The 21164-nt window shown below is 39.6% G+C and overlaps 1 protein-coding gene across 1 annotated transcript in view; it reads left to right on the forward strand.

Annotated features, from left to right (window-relative positions):
- The window catches only part of LOC114556962 (heterogeneous nuclear ribonucleoprotein C), a 41813-nt gene extending 22411 nt beyond the window's left edge, over window positions 1–19402 (forward strand). Inside the window, exons 3-7 of the mRNA XM_028580135.1 lie at window positions 11129–11179; window positions 15331–15497; window positions 16861–16974; window positions 17950–18107; window positions 18637–19402. Of these exons, the coding sequence (XP_028435936.1) occupies window positions 11129–11179; window positions 15331–15497; window positions 16861–16974; window positions 17950–18107; window positions 18637–18675 (529 nt within the window). The 3' untranslated portion in view covers window positions 18676–19402. The remainder of the gene's footprint in view (window positions 1–11128; window positions 11180–15330; window positions 15498–16860; window positions 16975–17949; window positions 18108–18636) is intronic.
- Window positions 19403–21164: the final 1762 nt, after the last annotated feature.

Genomic DNA, 21164 nt, shown 5'->3' on the forward strand with positions numbered 1-21164 from the left:
ACATTTCCGGGAGGTGGAGGAGAGAGAGCACATAATAGGTGTTGAAATGAAGTAACTGGAAGTAATTCCTTTTCATGCGACAAGCATGCTTTACAATTCTTTGTACTATGCACAATGACTGATATCTAATTGTTATTCCATTTCATTAATTCTGGAATATTTTAGTTCATTGCACACATTGCTTCATGGATTGTGTGAGTATATTGTGTGTGTAAATCTTCATGCACACATAATTTCATGCAGTCATGAGTGTGTAGGTACGTCATGTACATGTATAAAAAAGGGACGGTCTCTAATAAGGCTGAACGATTAATCGAAAATGTATCGATATTGAAATTCTGAAGCTGTTATCGACATATTTTTCACATGACAATAATTTCAATAATTTATTTCTGTTGATAGGCCTACTTTCTCCTTAAAACATTCTACAGCACGTGCAGGGTCCGAAATTAACACTCGCCAGTCGCCAAATGTGGGGTAGGGGCCGACACGCACACACACAAACATTGGTGCAGACACCAGCCACTACCTTCTATTTACTGATAGCTAGCGTTTAACTCAGGCTAATTAATAGCTAGTAAGTGCCGATTTTTGGCAGCCATAGCCTTCCAAAAGAAAGCACAATGAAATAAAATGTTAACAACAAATGTTAACAATTATTAATAGTTGACCGACAAGCAGGAAACAGAGTCTCAGTTCACCCGTCCGGGAGGCTCTGAAACACTTTCCGCACTCTGTGTCTGCGAACAAGCTGTATAGGCTTGTACCAGTGTTGATGTTTTGTGCATTGTCGGACACATGCAGCCACTTTCCTGAAAGCGCTTGTGGGACTGGCACAAGTCCACAGCGGCCCGCGGCATGTATGTCCGAACCTGTCTCCAGCGCCTCCACCTGCAGGTTGTCAGCTGTGTGTCTGCCTGGTATACTCTCGGAAGGCCGATTTAACTCACCGGTCCTCATCAATATGGTTTCATGTGTCACGTAGCTCTCCACAAGCAGAAAAAAGAGGAGCTTAAAATGCAACTTGTTGGTTCAAAGTTAGGACTAACAAGTTAAATAGCAGTTAAGAAATAGATTGTATAGCCTATTTACATTTTTATAATGCAAGAGACGTTTTTTAAAACTTTATACAAAAAAATTAAACTGAGTGTCCATCGTCGAATCACAAAATGTTTTAATTATCGTTCATTTATTGTTATCGTTGTAAAATGTGAAATTAATCGTGATTTAGATTTTCGGTCCTATCGTGCATCGAGATTATTCTCCATAAACAGCTGGAATAGGTCCACAGCACCACGGCAGGCTTTGACCTCTTCCTTGCTGTAGATGAGACTGAGCTCTGTCTTCAGATTGCTTCCACTGAGCATCGGGTACGCTTTCATGGTGCTGCTCAATGCATCTTCAGGAAAGGTATCCTTGTACTCCTCAAACCTGTCCCCCTGCAACAAGGTGGCACAGACAAGGTGGTCTGTGAAGGAGAAACGCTCCCTAGTGTGTCCCAGGATGGTGTCACAGACCTATAGAGATAATAAAAAAATATATACCTAAATGTAATGTAGTAGCCTGGGGTAGGCCACTAGTTGTCGCTCTTGCAATGACTTTCAAAAGAAAAATAGAGCCATTTGAGTTTTTTGTCCCATACAAGACACAGTAGTTTTTGGTGTATAGTTTTTGGTGGGTAGTTTATGACTTCATATTTCATTTGATCATTTATTTTTATGTTGCCAATTTATTCTTTTCAGGATGCTGTTGTATAATATTAAAATTATGATTTTTTGTAAGGATTTATACCAAACAAAAAATGTTTTCTTGAATCTGTAGAATATGATATGTGGGCAGGACAACAATAATGTAAAATGGTATTTTGACTGATTTCTATAACAAACTCACTTCTGCTGAAATCCTTTCACGGTCTTCTAGACTGAGCGTCTGGCGCCTCTTTGTTGGCCGAGAACCACTGCTTTGCTCACCAATGGAATGGAGAGTTTCTGCAAAGGACAAAGATAATTTATTATAATATTGGCAAAAGAGAGAGCATTAATAATGAAAGAGAAAGCAAATAACGATCATATTACAGGAATACAGTTACTTGCTCCCTTTTTATATGGACCGAATCAACATTCTATTTCTGGAGTTTGGCATAGAGGAAAAAAAAAGTCTCATCTTGGATATGTGAGAGGTGGCCTGTTGGTCAGGTTGAGCTGATGTGCGTAGCAGTGGAGGTAGTGGGCATTTGGGTACACATCTTGTGTAAGTGGCACCCCTCATCATGCTGGCCCCATCATATTCCTGGCAGATGAGCTTACTTTTCTGATCCTCAGGAAGGATAGGGTCAAGACGCTCTTTTAGTGCAGTAGCAATGGACTCAGCTGACTGCAGAGCGATGAACAAAAAAAAAAGTTGTTTTTGTTGTCGATGTTGTGCAGTACAAGCAAAAGTTGGGACTGTGTGGCAATATCTGTTTTATCTGCCTGGATTGATAAAAATAAATCACTTGTCTGGACTTCTTTGATTATTTTTAGGGCCCGAGCACGAAAGTGCAAGGCCCCAACGGTTCCTTGCACTGAAAGTGCGAAGGAACCTGTTGTTTTTTGTCAGATTATTATTTTTCCGAGTCCTTCGTCGCATTTTTGAGGGCGTTAGCATGCACAAAAACTCACAAAAATTTGCACACATGTCACAACTGCTGAAAATTGCAAAGTTCTGTAGTAATTGGGCTCGGGCGTTGCCAGGGGGCTCCATAGCGACCCCTAACGTGCGCCTTAATTCTGAAAAAAGTAAGAAGTTAATATACCAACTTTTGAGGGAACATAGGTCTCATCTTGAACTCCATGGAGCTATTTTTAGAAAAAATTACAAAATTTCCGAAATCTTGGTTTTCGTGCAAAAATCTTCATTTTACGAACATTTGTTTGAGGACTTTAGGATGCACGAAAACTCTCAAACTTTTGCAGCCATGTGCAGAATATTAAACTCTTTCATCTGAATACACATTTAGGCTTGGGAGTGGTACGGTTGCTCTATAGCGCCCCCTAATTGGTTTTAGCACCTGGGCACATTTATGACGGCCTCAATATATACGAAAACTCACAAAAATTGGCAACCACATAAACACCTGGGAGCTTTGCGAGACTCTACCGCAATTTGGGCCATACCTGTAAGCGGGCTCCATAGCGCCCCCTAATGCATGGAAAGCCTTAACGTGGACATAGTTACTCCGATCTTCACCAGACTTAATAACCATATTGCGCTAATCATTGCAGACATATTTCCCATTTACCTTCATTAGCTCCACCCAAACGGAAGGCGGCCATTTTTAATAATGCATTTTTCAGGTGTTTTACATTCTTTCAAACTCGTCCTAGGCCGTGATTTCAATCTTCTTGAATCTTTGCAGGTAGTATCTGTTGACCCTCAACAGATACTACCTGCAACCCTTGAAGTTATCCAGAGAATTTTGATAGTTGAGAAAATGCGCAAGTTATAGGAACTTCCTGTCTAAACAGGAAGTTGCCTTTTCGTGGCAACAATTATTTGCATTGCCCCGAAATTTGACAAGGTTGTTCGTCATGGCCGGTTTAGCATCTGTGCCAAAATTGGCGGTAATTGGCCATTAGATGGCACTGTTTTAATTTTTTTTTATTAATCAGCAAAATATTGATATATAGGAAGCCTACTTTGTCTAACTACTCCTGGGACGTGAGTCCAATCTGCACGAAAACTTGGATATAGACTAGGTGGACTCTCGTGACTAAAAGTTATCAAAATAATTTTGATAGCTAACACAATGCGCAAGTTACAGAGGACCAACTTCCGGTAGGGGGCTGTCGAAACAGGAAGTTGCATATCTTACCAAGATTTATTCTGATTGACACCAAACATGACACAGTTTTACCTAATAGGGGCATGAGCATCCATGCCAAATTTAGAGTGAATCGGCCATTAGATGGCGCTGTGAGAATTTCTTTTATTAATTATTCACATTGCGATATATGGGAAACATACTTGGTCTAATTCCTCCTGGGCCGTGAGTCCAATCTGCACGAAAACTTGGATATAGACTCGGTGGACCCTCGTGACTAAAAGAATTTTGATAGCTAACACGATGCGCAAGTTATGGAGGAACAACTTCCTGTAGCTGGGTTTCAAAACATGAACGGTTGTATCTTGGCAAAAGTTATTCCGATTTACATGAAACTTGGAATGTGTGGTCCACATGTGATGTTGCATTTGCCAGTACCCCCTGGGGCAAGAAGCGAGGGCCCGTCATCGCTGCTTGCAGCTTTAATTCCTCTTGTAACAGACAACATGCAGTTCAGTAGCTCGTTCTGTATAGTTTTTGACGTTCCCTTAAAGGAACACGCCGACTTATTGGGAATTTAGCTTATTCACCGTAACCCCCAGAGTAAGACAAGTCGATACATACCCTTGTCATCTCCGTGCGGGAGATGTAACGCTGTCTGATGGTTCCAGCATTAGCTTAGCCCAGCACAGATCCTGCAGGTAACTGGTTCCAACTAGCCTACTGCTCCAAATTGTGACAAAAGTGACAAAATAACGATTAGTCGACTAATCGGTCGTTTTGGTCTTAGTCAACTTAGATTTCTTTAGTCGATTAGTCATGTTTTATGCTTTTTTCATGCTGAATGACTTATTTCCAAGAAACGTACGAGCACATCTCTGGTAAACACAATAATTAAAGTGGTGCTTTTGTATGACTCTTTGCGGAGAAACTCAGATTTACAGATCTGTCGATTAAATCAACTAATCGATTAGTCGAGTGTTAGTCGACTAAGAATTTCTTCAATCGAGCACAGCCCTAGTTATCTGAGCTCTCACTTTCATCATGGCAACGTGAAGCCAACTCAAAGGCTCCACAAAATTATCGTCTATTATCCTGGACAGTATGTGTTGATTTATTTGTCACCTCTTCGTTGTGCCTTCTAATGCCAATCCTGTAGCCTTCATCTAGTTGTTCAGCAATGGTAACTCTGAGAATCTTTAAGAAACCTATTAGAGATCAGCTTTAGATCACATGCTTGCTGAAAGTTTAAAGGAGTACGCCACCATTTGTTGAAATAGGGTTATTCACTGTCTCCTCTATATTTATATAGGTCGGCAAACGCATTTTTGTCTCAGTGCATGCATTGCCTTAGTCCTGCGGCGCCGCCGATTAAAACAATTTTTTATTAAATGTTGAGGGAGTAAATTACTACCAGCCAGCACATCTTATGAGTAAACTTTTTTATTTTTATATTATTTTTGTGTTTAAGTATACATTTATTTTTCTGGAATTTTGATGGGGGCGGCACCCCAGCGCCCTCTATTAACAGTTATTGCCACTGATCGTGCAGCCCTAGTCTCTAACTCAAAACTCAACATTTACCTTAAAACCATTCCAAGGTACTAAAGATTGATGCATTTGTGGTTTTCTATTTTTAGCAGCAATCTACTTACAGTAGTAACCTATTCAAGTTGGGCCTAAACTCAGCTATTGCTTTTCAGATTTATTGTCCAACTGGTGGTCTGTTATATAGACCTGCTCCATGTCTATGGTACAGACATAATGATGGTATTGTGTTGACCAACTCTATAGATGTGGTTACTTTCAGGCAAGAGCTGAGATTCCGCGATTATTTGTTACATAATTTGTATTCTATTAACTTTAACATTATTTTAACTCTCCAGTCTGATAACTAAACAAAGAACTTTTAACAATGTTGTAAATTGATTGTAAAGGAAGTGCAGGACAAAAGACTACAACAGTGATTATTTATCACCGAAGATTTTACCACAATCGAGAAAACAAGAATCTCACATAAAATGTCACTTTGATTCATTGTTATCGAGATTTAAATTGCATCTGTCAAGGCTCTAAGCCAATTGAACTACATCTCTAATAATTCATCTCACACACACACACACACACACACACACACACACACACACACACACACACACACACACACACACACACACACACACACACACACCTTCGAGGTTCTCCCATTGATTCAGCTGCGGTGAAACTGATGGTTTTCTGCCTACGGCGGGTGTTGAGTGTGCAGCATGTTGGAGGAAATCTCTGGGATGCTTTGTTCACAAAAAGCAACTCGTCATTGGCTAACACACACACAAACTCACACAGAGACAGATGGGCACACTGAGGCTGAGATGATTTATAGCCAGCCATGTCTAATGGATTGTTTTGGCACTTGAGAAATTATGAAAAGAAATTAATTAGCCTTTAGTGACCCTGCTGTCTATCTCCCCCCTGTCTGTCTCTCTCCCTCTCTCTCTCTCTCTCTCTCTCTCTCTCTCTCTCTCTCTCACACGCACACGCACACACACACACACACACAGGTAAAACACACACCCAGTGACCCAGGCACTTGGCTGCTCACTTTGGATGTAATTACGGTGGGTAAATGGGCTGTGCTAACCTGTCACAGATTTAGCTTCACTGAAACTACCTGTTTGTGTCACATCATCGGTGCACCATGTTACCATATTTAGTGACCTGACCAACATTACAATATAAATAACAAAATATGTATTATTCAACATCCAGTGGTTGAATAACAACAAACATAATGCATGTGATTTATACTGTTTACATTTTTATATGGAATTATTTATTATTCATTTAAATCTTAATATAATATATATTAATTACACTACAATTGATACTTACATTTAAAGGGATTATAATATAAAAATAGAGAGATAAGTGACTGGCAAATATAAGAGGAAAGTAGAATTTAGATATTAAAAACTTAACTAACTAAAAAAAACATGCAGTCAAATGTATGAGACAAGAGAACACAATAATTAACGTAAATAAGAATTAAAGCTAAAGATTACAAAAAGTCTTTACAAAAAGAAGTGTTTTAACAAATACAGATACACAGAGCCTGCAACACTACTATGATGAAGATAAACCAGTGAACGCCAATGCGAAAGAAACAAATGGAGAGTGAACAGCAGCTTTGTTCCCCCTCAGTGAGGATTCCGGTGAATAGCTGTTATTTTCTATCTCTCTTCTGGCTGAATTCACTCAAGTTTTTTGTTCTCTTGTCCTTCTGCCGCCCAGTATGTTCTTAATGGGTACAGAATATACTGTAAAAGGACAATTTACTAGAAATGCTTTTTTTACTTGTGTGTCCTCTAATACATAAGAATCAAGACACAAATTAGCTAAAACAACATGTTCATTCATATGGGATACCAGTCTTTAAATTCGATTGATATTAGGCTTTGCATTTTTTGGCAAGTGTGCAGCTCAGACATAAGCGCTGAATTTTTGTGTGGTTTCCTGCCTCCTGAGCTCTGAAAACCAGCTGGTGTGAGACAGAGAAAGGATAACGGTCCACTCTAAAATAAGTCACACCGTTTTCTTCAGTTTCAGAGACCCACACACGAGCACACAGATTCTCACAACCCAGTGATGTTTGTCTGTCTACATTTGTACATGTGTGTAATTCTGTATGTGGAGAAGTATTCGGTTAAGTCCCCTGGTATTTATCCTGACATACAAAAAAATCATCTCTTCTTTGAGATGATCTGCATGACTACAACCAGAAGAATCACTGCCTCCCTGGGTGACAGACAAGCGGATGGCGAGGACTGTGTTAGCTTCCCAAAATATGTTGGAAGTGTCCTGAGAAATACCATTTTTTTACCAATATATTGTCTGAAGATGTCACTTGGATATGGTAACAAGTCACTCTAAAAGGTCTCAAAGATCGGTTATTGCAAATTACGTAATAGTGTTATTTACTTTGTTGTCTCTGTATGCACAGTTTTTTTTATGTTTGCTTACTTCAGAATGGCTATAAACTATATTTTTATATTAACAATGGATCTAAAGACTCTTGTATGTGAAAGGGCAACAAATATTTATATATATATATATATATATATATATATATATATACACACACACACACACACACACACACACACACACACACACACACACACACACACACACACACACACACACACACACACACACACACACTACTGGTCAAAAGTGGCATTCTTTCTACAATGGAAATCAAATATTCTTCAGAAAGTTCTTCCCAACTCTGTTGCAGAAGTTCCCATAAATGTGTGGCACTTGTAGGTTGCTTTGCTTTCACTTTTCTGTCCAGTTCATCTCAAACCAGCTCAATGGGGTTTAAGTCTGGTGACTGTGCTGGCCACTCCATGTTTTTAAGCTTACCATCTTGTTCTTTTTTGCTAAGGTAGTTCTGGCATAGCTTGGACTTATGTTTTGGGTCATTATCTTGCTGTAGGATGAACCCCTGACCAACTAGGCGCATACCAGAGGGTACTGCATGGCGCTGCAAAATGCTGTGGGCGCCGTTTTGGTTCAGGGTGCCTTTCACTCTGTACAAATCACCGACCCTGGATCCAGCTAAACAGCCCCAGACCATCACGCTTCCTCCTCCATGTTTGACAGTTCATGTCTCACACTGAGGAACCATCCTTTCGCCTACTCGACGGCGTACAAAAATCCTGCGTGATGAACCGAAGATTTCAAATTTTGATTTATCAGTCCATAGCACCTTCTTCCAGTCTTCAGTAGTCCATTGACGATGTTTCTTGGCCAGGCAAGCCTCTTTTTCTTATTCTGACGTCTTCGCAATGGCTTTCTTGCTGCAACTCGACCTATCAAACCTGCAGCTCGAAGTCTTCTCTTTACAGTTGAAACTGAGACTTTTTTATTACGACTACTATTAAGCTGAGCTTGAAGCTGTTGTCCTGTGAGCCGCCTATCACGCAAGCTGTTGACACTCAGAAACTTGTCTTCTGATTCTGTTGTGGCTTTGGGTCTGCCAGACCTCTTCCTGTCAGAGTTTCCCCCAGTTTCTAAGTGCTTTTTGATGGTGAAGAATACTGTACTCACTGACACCTTGACTTTCTTCGCAATTTCTTTGTAGGAAAGACCAACATTCTTAAGTGTTATGATGGTCTGTCTCTTCCATTGTTACTTGCCTTTTCTGCAGTACAATACTGTTAAAATAATGCTCACGAGGGTATGGTACCACAGTGTGTTCCAACAATACTTTTATACAAACAGAGGGGGTTGTAAGTAATCCAGACAAGTTGGAACACCTGTGGGAATTGGTAGCACCTACTTTCAAAGCTTGATCAACCTCCATTGCTGCAGAACAGCTTTACATTGTTTACCCATTTCTTGTTCCCTGAAAAACAGAAATATATATATATATATATATACACACCGTATTGTGCAAAAGTTTTAGGCAGGTATGAAAAAATGCTGTAAACTAAGAATAAAAATGGAAGTGTTAATAGTTTATTTTCATCAATTAACAAAATGCAGTGAATGAACAGAAGAGAAATCTAAATCAAATCAATATTTGGTGTGACCACACTGCCTTCAAGACAGCATCAATTCTTCTAGGTACACTTGCACAAAGTTTTTGAAAGAACTCTGCAGGTAGGTTATTCCAAACATCTTGGAGAACTAACCACAGATCTTCTGTGGATGTAGGCTTCCTCAAATCCTTCTGTCTCTTCATGTTATCCCAGACAGACTCAATGATGCTGCGATCAGGGCTCTGTGGGGGCCGTGCCATCACTTCCAGGACGTCTTGTTCTTCTTTACGCTGAAAATAGTTCTTAATGACCTTGGCTGTATGTTTGGGGTTGTTGTCCTGCTGCAGAATAAATTTGGGGCCAATCATACGCCTCCCTGATGGTATTGCATGATGGATAAGTATCTGCCTGTATTTCTCAGCACTGAGGACACCATTAATCCTGACCAAATCTCCAACTCAATTTGCAGAAATGCAGCCCCAAACTTGCAAGGAACCTCCACCATGCTTCACTGTTGCCTGCAGACACTCATTATTGTACCGCTTTACAGCCCTTTGGCGAACAACCTGCCTTATCCTACAGCCAAATATTACAAATTTTGACTCATCAGTCCAGAGCACCTGCTGCCATTACTCGATCTGCAGTTCCTCTTAGCCCTACGGAGCATTTTAACGTCTTTCAGCTAATTGTTTTGATTTTCTAGCCTGCAGCTTTGCACCAGCGTAGTTTTTGGCAGCTGTTTTCAGCAAAAACATTCTAAAAACCCACTGTGCACTACCTGCCCACCACCAAACAGCAGACAGACTCCGATATTAGCTGTTGAACCAAGTGGAGCATTTAGCAGCTAAAAAGCCAGATATTTCCCTCAGGCGTTGGAAGAGACCAAAAATAAAGCTGAAAGAGAGTGAATGTTGGACTTAAATTAATCAGGTAAACAGAAACATGATTTCAAATATGATCAAGTTAACCATATCAACTTCAAAGGTGATATGTCAATGTTGTGTTCACAACTTGTTTCCACTCCCCCCAGTTGGCCAAAAAAAGGTTTAAGTCATACGTGTACTGATTAAATATTCTTAGAGAAGAAAAGTATGCAGCAATCTTCATTTTTATCATATATGCTTACTTTTACAGTGCAAATTATCACTTGCAAGTAAAGCTTTTGAATTGAAGTGAAAATGTAAAAAGTAAAGTAAAAATGGAGAGAGTGAGGTCAGTTTAAACAAAGGGGGTGAGTCAGAGAGAGAGAGACAAAGAGACAGAGGGAGGGTGAGAGACATGAAGGGATTATTAATGACTGTGTGTGGATTAGAGAGGAACGTTGAGGTCTAACACACCAGGGTGTGATCTCGCTCTGGCTTAGTGTCACTTTTCTGTCCTCCACTTCCTCTGGTCTGTTCTGCAGGTACACTCCAGCTACCAGCCCATATACGTTCACTTCCTGTCACATTACTCACTTGCCTCACTGCTTGCCTCACCAAGCCCACACATGGAGATGTTCAGACATCAGACAATTTTTTTTTATAGATTTTCTACCTTGGATGCTGCAGCAAATCCAATGTCTTTTTCTAGCTGGCTGGAGATCATGAACACTGCATTCTTTCCAGATGAAGTGATTGTGCCATATAACTGAGGCTTACACACATTTACACACCAACCAAGTTTACTGTTTGTTAAGTGAAATGTGTGATTGCCCCAGTAAAATTGCACTGTGTAGATTTGACAAATACTTTACTTACCACCTCCTCTGTCTCAATCTCTTTCTCCACCTCTCCTGCAGATCTGAGTTTGACCTGGACTATGACAGCTACCACGAGGACTACTATGACAGGTACTTTTAGAAAGCAACGCATGGTTGCTCACACACCTTATTGCTTGTCTGCATGTCACACGAGGCTTAAAGGAAGAGGCAAGAATGGATTCTTCATCCTTCCTGTCTCCAAAAGTCTCCGCTCCTCCTCGCTGTCTGCCACACAGCTGTCAGTCATCCTATCTTTGCTTACAATGTTGTCTGTTACTACTCAACAGCCAGGAGCTCGCTCGTCACACACATACACACAAATGCATCCTTTCGGTAAAGACACCCAGATTGTGGATTTCTAATGTGTGGTCCCATTTGAGCATCCTAAATCAGGCTTACTCTCAAATGACTCTGTGTTTAGCAGACATTTGCTTCAGCTGCATCCATGTAGTTAAAGATGTTGCCTTGAATTCTAGAAGCATTACATTAAGCATTTATAGCAGCATATAGCTCTAAATGACCATATATACTGTATATTGAGTGTTAAATATCAATACAAGTGATCCAATGTTCACTCTGTTCAATTCATATCAGTGTACAGATATGTTGTTACCATGTGCGTCTGTCTCAGTATGTTGACATTGAAGGAAAAACCTTCAACAGCGCACTCTGTAGACCCAAACTAACAGAAAACTAATTTCTCTCATCTCTGCCTGAAAACAAACCGAAAACTGCTTTAATTTACTGGAGTCTATACTTATAACCAATTTGAGGGCACAAGAAATAACTAGTATTGGACCAAAATAACAAGATGTTCAATGAAAGACTAAGAAAGCTAAAGCCCTTCAGTTTTGAATCACTAGGCCTTTATAGCTGATTCGATGTTTGTTTGGTTTCTTTTTTTTTTTTTTTTTTTTTCAATCTTGGAATTACTAAAACTGAAATAAAAATCACTACCAAACATGGCAGTCTCTGTTGTGAAAATGTCACAGGTTACAGGTAACTTTCTCAGGTTACGAGGTTACGTTCTCAGTACATTTTTGCAGTCCCTACCAGATGCCAAAACAGGATGACAACAACCATACATTAGGGTTACGAAATGCCCCTTAAAAACACTGAAATTGAGCATATTGTTTGGGATTGATCATGAACTCCGTTAGTTTGCAATGTGCATTGTGCAATGCAGTCTTGTTCAGTGTACAGTTACAGTAAGTGTAGTGGTTAGGTAGATGAGGTTAGTTAGACAGAGAGTCGCTCAGAGTGGTTCTCTATTATTGGTCCTCCACTGAAATTGCATAGGGACCTTCCTATATCCCCCAAGAAATACTCATAAACACTCCACTCAGCACATCTGTATAAAAGCGCAGGCAGTCACACACACACACACACACACACACACACACACACACACACAGAATATAGACCTCATTCCAGCGACTTTCTTGCACATATCGATGCTCTGTTGCTCTGAGTATTAACTGTCATCTTTTCTTTGTTTTTTTTTGCACTGGGTTAGCTCGCTCTGCATTTTTCTGTCTTTGCTCAGGGGGGAACACTCACCACTGATTTTCAATTTGTTTTTAACACAGTGCATGATTATTCCCCATGCTGTTGGCTAGCACTACTGACAGCTGTGTGGGTGTGTGTGTGTGGGTGTGTGTGTGTGGGGGGATGGATGGAAGCGTATGTGTTCATATTTATGTGCGCACACATGTGTTTGCCTCTGGGTGAGAGTACTTCGGGACTGTGTGTGTGTGTGTGTGTGTGTGTGTGTGTGTGTGTGTGTGTGTGTGTGTGTGTGTGTGTGTGTGTTTCTGTTTTTTGTTGTTTTGTTGAATATCAATATGTGGGAAAGAGAGAAATGACTTTTTGTCCGCTGTCCTCTTGTGCGAACACGATAGAAAAGTGTCTTTCAACACAGAGATAACCGCTCAAGCTGACAAAGCTGTTTTCCGTGTGGGGTCTAATCCATAGAGACAAACACTCCCTCTCACACACACTCACACACTTTTCTGTAAATCCTCACTAGTCTACAGTCTCTCATTGTCTGAGCTTCCATTCTCTGAGATGACACTTCAAAGCCGGTGTAACAACACATTGTCTGTTTATTATCTGCCCCTGCAAACTGCTCTAAAGGACTTTAAACTCCCATAAGTCTTTGGTCTCTGTGTCTCACCACACGGACCATGCTCAAAGCCTTTAATCTCGCAATTTATGGTAGCCTAATACATTCCATCCTTATGTAACATTGTCGTGTGTGTGTGTGTCTGTAGACTGAAGAACTCAGTCTGTGTAGAAATCTCAGTATCAAGTAGAGAGAATATAACACAACAGAAAACAATATAGAAAACTTTTCAGTAAGTCAGGCTGCGTCTGACTGACTGGCTAACAGCTCAATCAGTAAATCTACATTACCGTTCCACTCCCAACTCCTTGGAGCTGCCAGCTTGCCTCCCTGTTGTTGGTTGGTGACATACAGCAGGAGAGCTTTTCACTCTCAGTGGCTTTGCAGAAACCATTAAGGCTGTGCTCAGACTGTCCTCGATCCAGATGTATCCAGATGGAGATTAGATTGAGTTGATCAGAATGATCAAGATTTTGTTATCTGCAGATCTGAAAAGCACTCAATTCAGTTCCCTCATGAAAAAGTCTAAGATTTAATTTGCAAAGGTCTTGATGTATTTTATATATTTTTCCTTTGTATGTGGTTGCGGGCTGTCGAGAGACATTATACATTAGATGTTGTTTTTTTTGTTTCAGCCAGCACCATTAAACCTAAAACAAACACTGTCAATACTGCTAGCTACAGCAGGAAGCTCATCGTGTTTTAATGGGCAAGTGTCAACTTTAGCAAAAAGTTCAAATCATTCAGTATTAAAATTGGTGGTGAACCCATCTCTCAATTTTCTGCCACTTATCTAGACCAAAGTCACGTTGATTAATTATACTACAAATTATAGTTATAAACACCTGAGAAGTACTGAAAAAATTAAATAAATAAAATAAATTTCAAAGAATTAATGTCCAATAGATAATCGTATGTCCAATTGTCCATACGTCATTCTTTGAACGGTACGACCATTACATTTTATTCTGTGTGGTATTAGAAAGGTCTTAAAAAGTCTAGTAAATAAATTTAGTTTGGTGAACACGGCAGAAACCCTGGCTATACGTTTTGGTCGTTCTTTGAGCCAAATCTCTCTCTCTCAATGCTACAATTAAATAGAAACATTAGTAGAATCATTTAAAGATTTGATTGGCCTATAGTTGCTGTGTTTCACCTGGCCATTGTGTCCATGAGTGCTAAGGTCAAATGTGAGATTAAATCACTTTCTGCTGCAATCACGACATACCCTTTATTTCTATTGAAACGTACATGCATGCACACATACACACGCAGTGTAGTTTCTATAAGCACTATATAGAGTTTGACTATGATACACCCCCCTGTCACCAGCACTGCTAGCGTGGGGGAGAGCTACTGATTGGTCCTGACAGAACCAATTACATTCAGTGACCGATAGAGACATGGAGCTGTCCATAGAGAGAAGGCAACGCCAGCGCAAGAGAGACAGAAACAGAGATAGAAAGTAAAAGACAAAGGAACATAGAATATAAGTATCCATATTTATCTATGATTGCTTGCACAGATGATTTTCTCTCAATGTCACATATTTCCTTTTAATAATTTTTTTTCCAGCTTGTTTCCTCTTCTTTTTTGAGCTCGGGCTGGGTTTGCAAATTTTCAGCATGCCAATACAGTACCTGAGTTTCGACACTGACACCAAAACAATACATTTCTCGATGCCGTCTCTCTTTTTTTTTTTTTTTTTTTCAACTTTGTTTATTGAACAATTTTATACATAAACATACATTCCAGTTGTTACAATATTTATAATGTTTTAAATCCTCAATGCCTTATTTTAAGAAATATAAACATATTTTTCTACAGTACCCTATTTTTTCATGTAACTAAAGCCAAAGTCTGCAAATTTAAGTGTTGCCTAAAGACTAGCTGAATAAAATACAGTCTAAAATTGGAAGAAATTTGATTTAAATCACAAACTACATCCTCATGCACAACCCTCTCATGCTTGTGAGCAGGCTTGCTCTCATCTGATTTCAGTCAAACACTTGGATTACATAAAATCACAGCACACCTTCCGACAAATTCAGCAAACGTGCTGCATGGACATAGTTAAAGATGAGTTGTTTTAAAATGATATCTACTGAATTTCTAGGGTGTATGACTACCAGCGTGTGCCGGCATCCCTGTCTCCTCTGCCCCTGGGACCCAGTCTGGCCAAGCGATCCCGTTCCTCCTCCTACTCCTCTGGGCATAGACGCAGTCGAGACAGAACCCACTCCAAAAGCTCCAGAGCCCACTCCACTTCAACCACAGCCAAGTGTGAGTAATATGAATGGAGTAAATCACAAAAAAGATTGCATTAGATGCTGCAGATTTATACAATTTGTCTAAAACTCTGGTAAGGAGAATGCCTCTCTGTATGCACAATGAAATGATAAATATAAAGCTTAGATCCATAGATCTTTTGCCTCTCATCCTTTCACTATAAAGCAGTCGCAGACAAAATTAGCTATGTGTAGTTTACTAGAGTCACAGCACACAATTACTGGGTATTGAAGTTCAAACAGTCAACGGTTTCTTTTTCTGTGATGCTACAGTACAGAACTCTGATCGAGAGAAACGATAATTAGCTGTATTCAAACCACAGCTCCATGACACCTAAATCTGAGCTTGAGTGGCAAATCATAAATGCAAATTAATTCTGCACATGCTGCCCAGCCCAAGTAGTATAATATCAAATAATACCAATATGCACTGATTTAATATTAAATACCCCAAATGGTTTAATTTGCAAGCACTTTTTTCTTTCTTTCATTGTCATATTGTTATAATGACATTTTAGGACATATGCTTATTTGATTTCTTGCAGAGTTAGATTAGAGAGAAGATTAATACCACTCGCATATACTGTATGTATCAGACTGTGAAGCTACAACCAAAAGCCAGCTACTTAGACTTGAAGCAGGGGGAAACCGATAGCCTTGCTTTGTCTGGGGAGGCTGTGGCTCAGGAGGTAGATGGGCAGGCCAGCGCCTTACATGTCATCTCTTCCACCATTGGTGTGTGAATGAGAGGCAAATTGTAAAGTGTTTTGTCCAGTAACACAGAATGGCGCTAGCTATATAAATCCATCCATTTACTGTACATTTGTCGAAAGGAAAAAAGAAATCCACTTACCAGCACCTCTCTAAAGCTCAATAATTAACACATTAAATCTTGTTTGTTTATTTAAAAACGACAAGTTGTGGTTTAATGGGGGGTTATTATTTCTCAGTGACTTCCTGGAGTCTCTGCTGGTTGCCTGGCAACCTCACAGACACAAAAAGACCAAAGGAAGTCACTGCGCCCAGTTTACAGATTTCACACTTCAGTTTCTGTACTGATTAAACATACATGACATAATCAGTGAGCTTTACAGGTGCTGGTAGGTGAATTTAGTTACCTTAGAACTTTTCCCTGTGTTTCCAGTCTTTTAGCTAAATTAAGCTAACCACCTGCTGAGGTAGCTTCATATCAACTATACTAACATGATAGTGGTCTAAAACTTCTCATCTAACTCTATGCAAGAAAGCAACTTAGTGCATTTCCCAATATGTAAATATTTCTTTAAAGCCCTCCCTAAAGAGATTTTTAGGTTGTGTAATTTCCTAATGTCTTTTACGAACTCTCTTTATCCCTGCAGTAGGCATGGAGGAGTTGCAGGTGATTAAAAAGGAGCTGACTCTGATAAAGACACAGATCGATGGGCTGCTTGACAGTCTTGACAGGATGGACCCACAGAGGAATGACCACAAAGGTGAGACACTCATTCACAAAGACAGTGGCGGCAGGTAGGTGCAAGATCGAATGATAGATAATCTATTTGCACATCAAAACCATTTTAAGGCGGACTCTGCCACTTTCAGATTTCTGCTTGATTAGCTCCACCAGTCACAACCCCAATCAAAATGATTCAGGATCTGTGCCGCAGGGGAAACTGGGGGATGGGAATGCACTGCACCATCAGAGCCACTCCTATTTTACCTGACAAATCAATTATTTCCCTCCAGTCAGGGATTTTTAAAAAGTTGAATGAAGGCTGATATCAATTGGAATGCGGGTGTTTGAATTTATTGTTGTGAGCAAATTATGGAACATGGTGAACAAATGGTTGAAGGAACTGACTGATGAAGCTTTAGAAAACAGCAAAAAAAACAAATATCAAGGACTGAGAACAACAGCAGATCAGTGTGCATGGAGAGAAGAGCTGCTGCTGCCCTCATGTGGACATTTGAACACAATACAGTTCCTGCACCTGCCAAAAGCAGCCAAGGAAAAGCACAGGGCAAAGCTTTATCATCCTTCCTATGGGAATTGGTTTTACTGGAGTCTTAATTAAACTGAAACAGTTTCACATTTTGTGTATTCCACCCTCCTTTGAGCACTATATCTTCAGTTTATGTGAAATTAACATTTGACTACTACTTTGAATGACCTTGGACTAGCCTATTTAAAAGCACTCCTCTTCATATTAAGTTATCTCCGGCTCTACTTGAGTCCCCGGTCCCTCACTATCTAGCTCTGCTGTCTCTCGCTTCCCCCTCACTATCTCCTCATCTATCCTTCATCCTGTCACTCCCACTCTTGCTTTCTGCCTGTCATCTAGTGCAAAGTCACCGATATTTTCATCTTTAACCCACAGAAATGTGTTTTCTTCACACTTCAAAGGAAACAGGACCTAATCTCCACACCTAAACTCCATGCGTGCATCTGTTTTATTCCTGTGTCGTAGGGTCTCCCCTGAGAGAGGACAGTCCAGCTGGCTCACCGTACGCTCTGTCCGCCAGCAGCCCCGAGCACTCCCTCTCCTCCCTCTCTCCACCCAGCTCCCGCCATCGAATCCACAGGGAGAAACCTGACCTGAGGGAGCCAGATGATGACCACCACACGGTAAATGCACCTGAAGTTTGTCTGCATTTGTTCAGGAATGACTTAAAAGTGCATTAGCGCAGGCACGTCCTCTTGCTTTTATTTTCCTGTTCCTGGTGATATTATTGAGATTCAAAATGGGTCAAAATGGTGCTGCAATTGTTGTTAAGTATGTCTGTGTTGGCCCCATTTTGTGGATAAAAAAATATATTAATACACAGGAAAACTCAGTTTTCTCCAGTCAATTCAAAAACATCCAGAACAGATTTGAATTTTAAATTAATTACGATTACATTATTTATACATGTATTTAAGAACATTTTGCTTTGGCTTTAAAATGACACAGACAAGATAACCATTTTTCTGTCCTGTGAGGCGAGTGGACATGAAACAACTACAGAGACTCTACTACTGTAAAATCAATTTCTACTTGCACCATTCAGTTTTACTTAGTCATCGTGAGCTTGCAGGTCAATGAAATGTCTCTTTGTTTTGTTGCTCACTACCCTGTCTTTGTCTGTCTGTCTGCCTGTCTGTCTGTCGGTCGAAGATGAGCAACCACAGCTCTGACCCCGAGGAAGAAATATGAGGGAGGAACATAAGAAGACGTAGAAGACATGGATTAAGTGCCAAACATGGAGGAAGAGAACAACTGACGCCAAGCCAACACTCATATCAATGGCTCAACAGGGTGTAGCCTACATATCAGACAACACAATGCATTTAATTGTATCACAGCAGTTTGGTTCCTGTGACTTTTAAGTAAAACTAAAACACTGACACAGGTGACTAATTAAAAACCAAGTACACATCTGATTGAGAAGAATTTGGTATGTTGGACTGAGAGAGTGACAGAGTAATTATAAAGACAACAGTGGCAAACTTAACTTTTCATAATTCGGCCTAAGCAGGCATTCCCATTTGATTGTATGAGAGGGTTTGCACCAATGCCAATGTCCCAGTATTAATCTGAATATTGCAGTATTAATCCAAATGAGACCATAGGGTTCTCTGATTAAAACCATGTAAGCGTTTTACCAATATATCTTGTCCACATTAAAAGCTTTCTGAAACAGGCAGCACATGCCAGAATCAGACTGTACATGAAGTAATAATTTATTTGTGGTCTTATATCTTGAATTAGATAATGTACAAACATTATAGAACTGGGAATATTATTACTTAAATATAATTATTTCAGAATAAGGGTAAAACTGGCATATTGTGTGCATGTACTTCAATGTGGAATGAAAATCCCTTCTGTGGATCACAAAGTATTTTGACTTGTGAAAGCAAAATAAATCGGTACACTCTCATATTTGATCTTTCAAGAAGGCTTTTTGTTTACACTCAACTCACCTTTTCTATTTATTTTATATTTCTATCAGAGTTTAGCTACTCAAAGTAAACCACAGTAATCTTTGAAGGATTGAATAGTCACACTGATCATTCTGCTTGTCTTTTCTCTACTTTAAATGTATTAGAGCAGGGGTGGCCAACCAGTTCAGCATAAAGTGCCACAAAAAAAACACACACCATAGCAAAAAGCCACACAACGCATGCACGTCCACATTACAACAGCAACAGTGACTTCCAGATCTAATGACAATGATATGATAATACATAGCAGTTTTCATAGTTTTTTTTTTCTTACTTAGATTGACTCAGTGGGAAACCTGACAGTCTTTTTTTATCCACAATCCTTTTTAGGTCTGGTTGTACTCAGTTGTGGCCACTCGAAGCGACTCTTTCACTCATTTGTCACTAGAGGGGCTTTCAAACAATCTGATTCAGCAGTGAAAGGGTTAATGAGGAAGGTGATCTGTGGCTGCTTTTTTTCCTCAGGTTGCAGAATCTGTTCATAAAAAAAACTCTGCTGCATTATTTTTTATTTTAAAATAATTGGCAAATGTATTGGCACATTCAAATGCTTTTTTTTTTTTACTTATCTGAAATGTTTCAAAAAGTTAAAAAAAATCCACCAATAACACAGCCCCCAGCCCCACAGTAAGAGCCTCAAAGGAGCAGGCAAAGAGTTGCATACGCCTCAAGAGCCATAGGTTTGCCACTCCTGTATTAGAGGAATGTTACTACTCTCTTCCACCATGTATTTGGCACTTTTAAGACATGCAAATGCCCAGGTCAGTGTGTAATATTGTGTATTATTGTAAACTTTACTGTAATTGTTGAACTGTCTGATTTTAATCTCGCTGTAGGACTTCTCATATGTTTTTTTAAAAAGAAAACAATTATGTTATTCTTGTGATGTTACATGTTTTTGTTTGCATTCTTCAGATTAGCCAAGTGGAAATACTCATTGTCACAGTAATAAAAGTATTTTCATATTGAGTATACATACAGTACATGGGAGTGTGTTTTTATTCTGAGAGACCAAGATAGATTGAGTAAATAAATTGGTAAAAAAGCACACATTTGGTAGAAAAAGTGGAAATAATGTGAAGAATCCATAGTTATCTTTAATTGATCAATTATAAAATCATGAAATGTTGGAAGCACTGCTTCAAAATAGGACCACTTACAGTGTGCCACTAATCCGAAGTGTATAAATCGTACAATAATAGAGTCCATCCAGAACAGAGGAAAGCTGATAACGGTAAATATCACCTTGCATGATGGAAGTCAGAGTGGACCGGCTGGATGTGATCACAGGGGAATAGCTTAGTGAATGGACCTTCCATTTCTAATATTTACCACAGAACTGTCCTATAGTTCATGTCACAGACCTGAGAAGAAAAAACTTGCTCAAAGTTATAATTTTTCCTCATCAGCAATGCACACATGTGTTTACAGGGCTGTGCTTTTCAGCATTTCGCTCCAAAAGATCCCTCATTTTTTAAAACATTACATTGAACACTTAATTTCATTAAAATTTGAGGTTAGGGGGGTGAAAGGAGGTATGACACACACAACATGTCTGTCAGTGGAATAACTTGTGAAATGCAGGAAGTTGTAGGTTGTGTAGCGTTCATAAACCCAGCAGTCAAACATACCAATGTCAGAAAATGAAAACAGACTTTGTTCCTTTTTATTCCATCAATTGTGATCGTGTGCATGTGC

This window comes from Perca flavescens, chromosome 1 (assembly GCF_004354835.1).
Source record: "Perca flavescens isolate YP-PL-M2 chromosome 1, PFLA_1.0, whole genome shotgun sequence".
In the NCBI taxonomy this organism is placed as follows: Eukaryota; Metazoa; Chordata; class Actinopteri; order Perciformes; family Percidae; genus Perca; species Perca flavescens.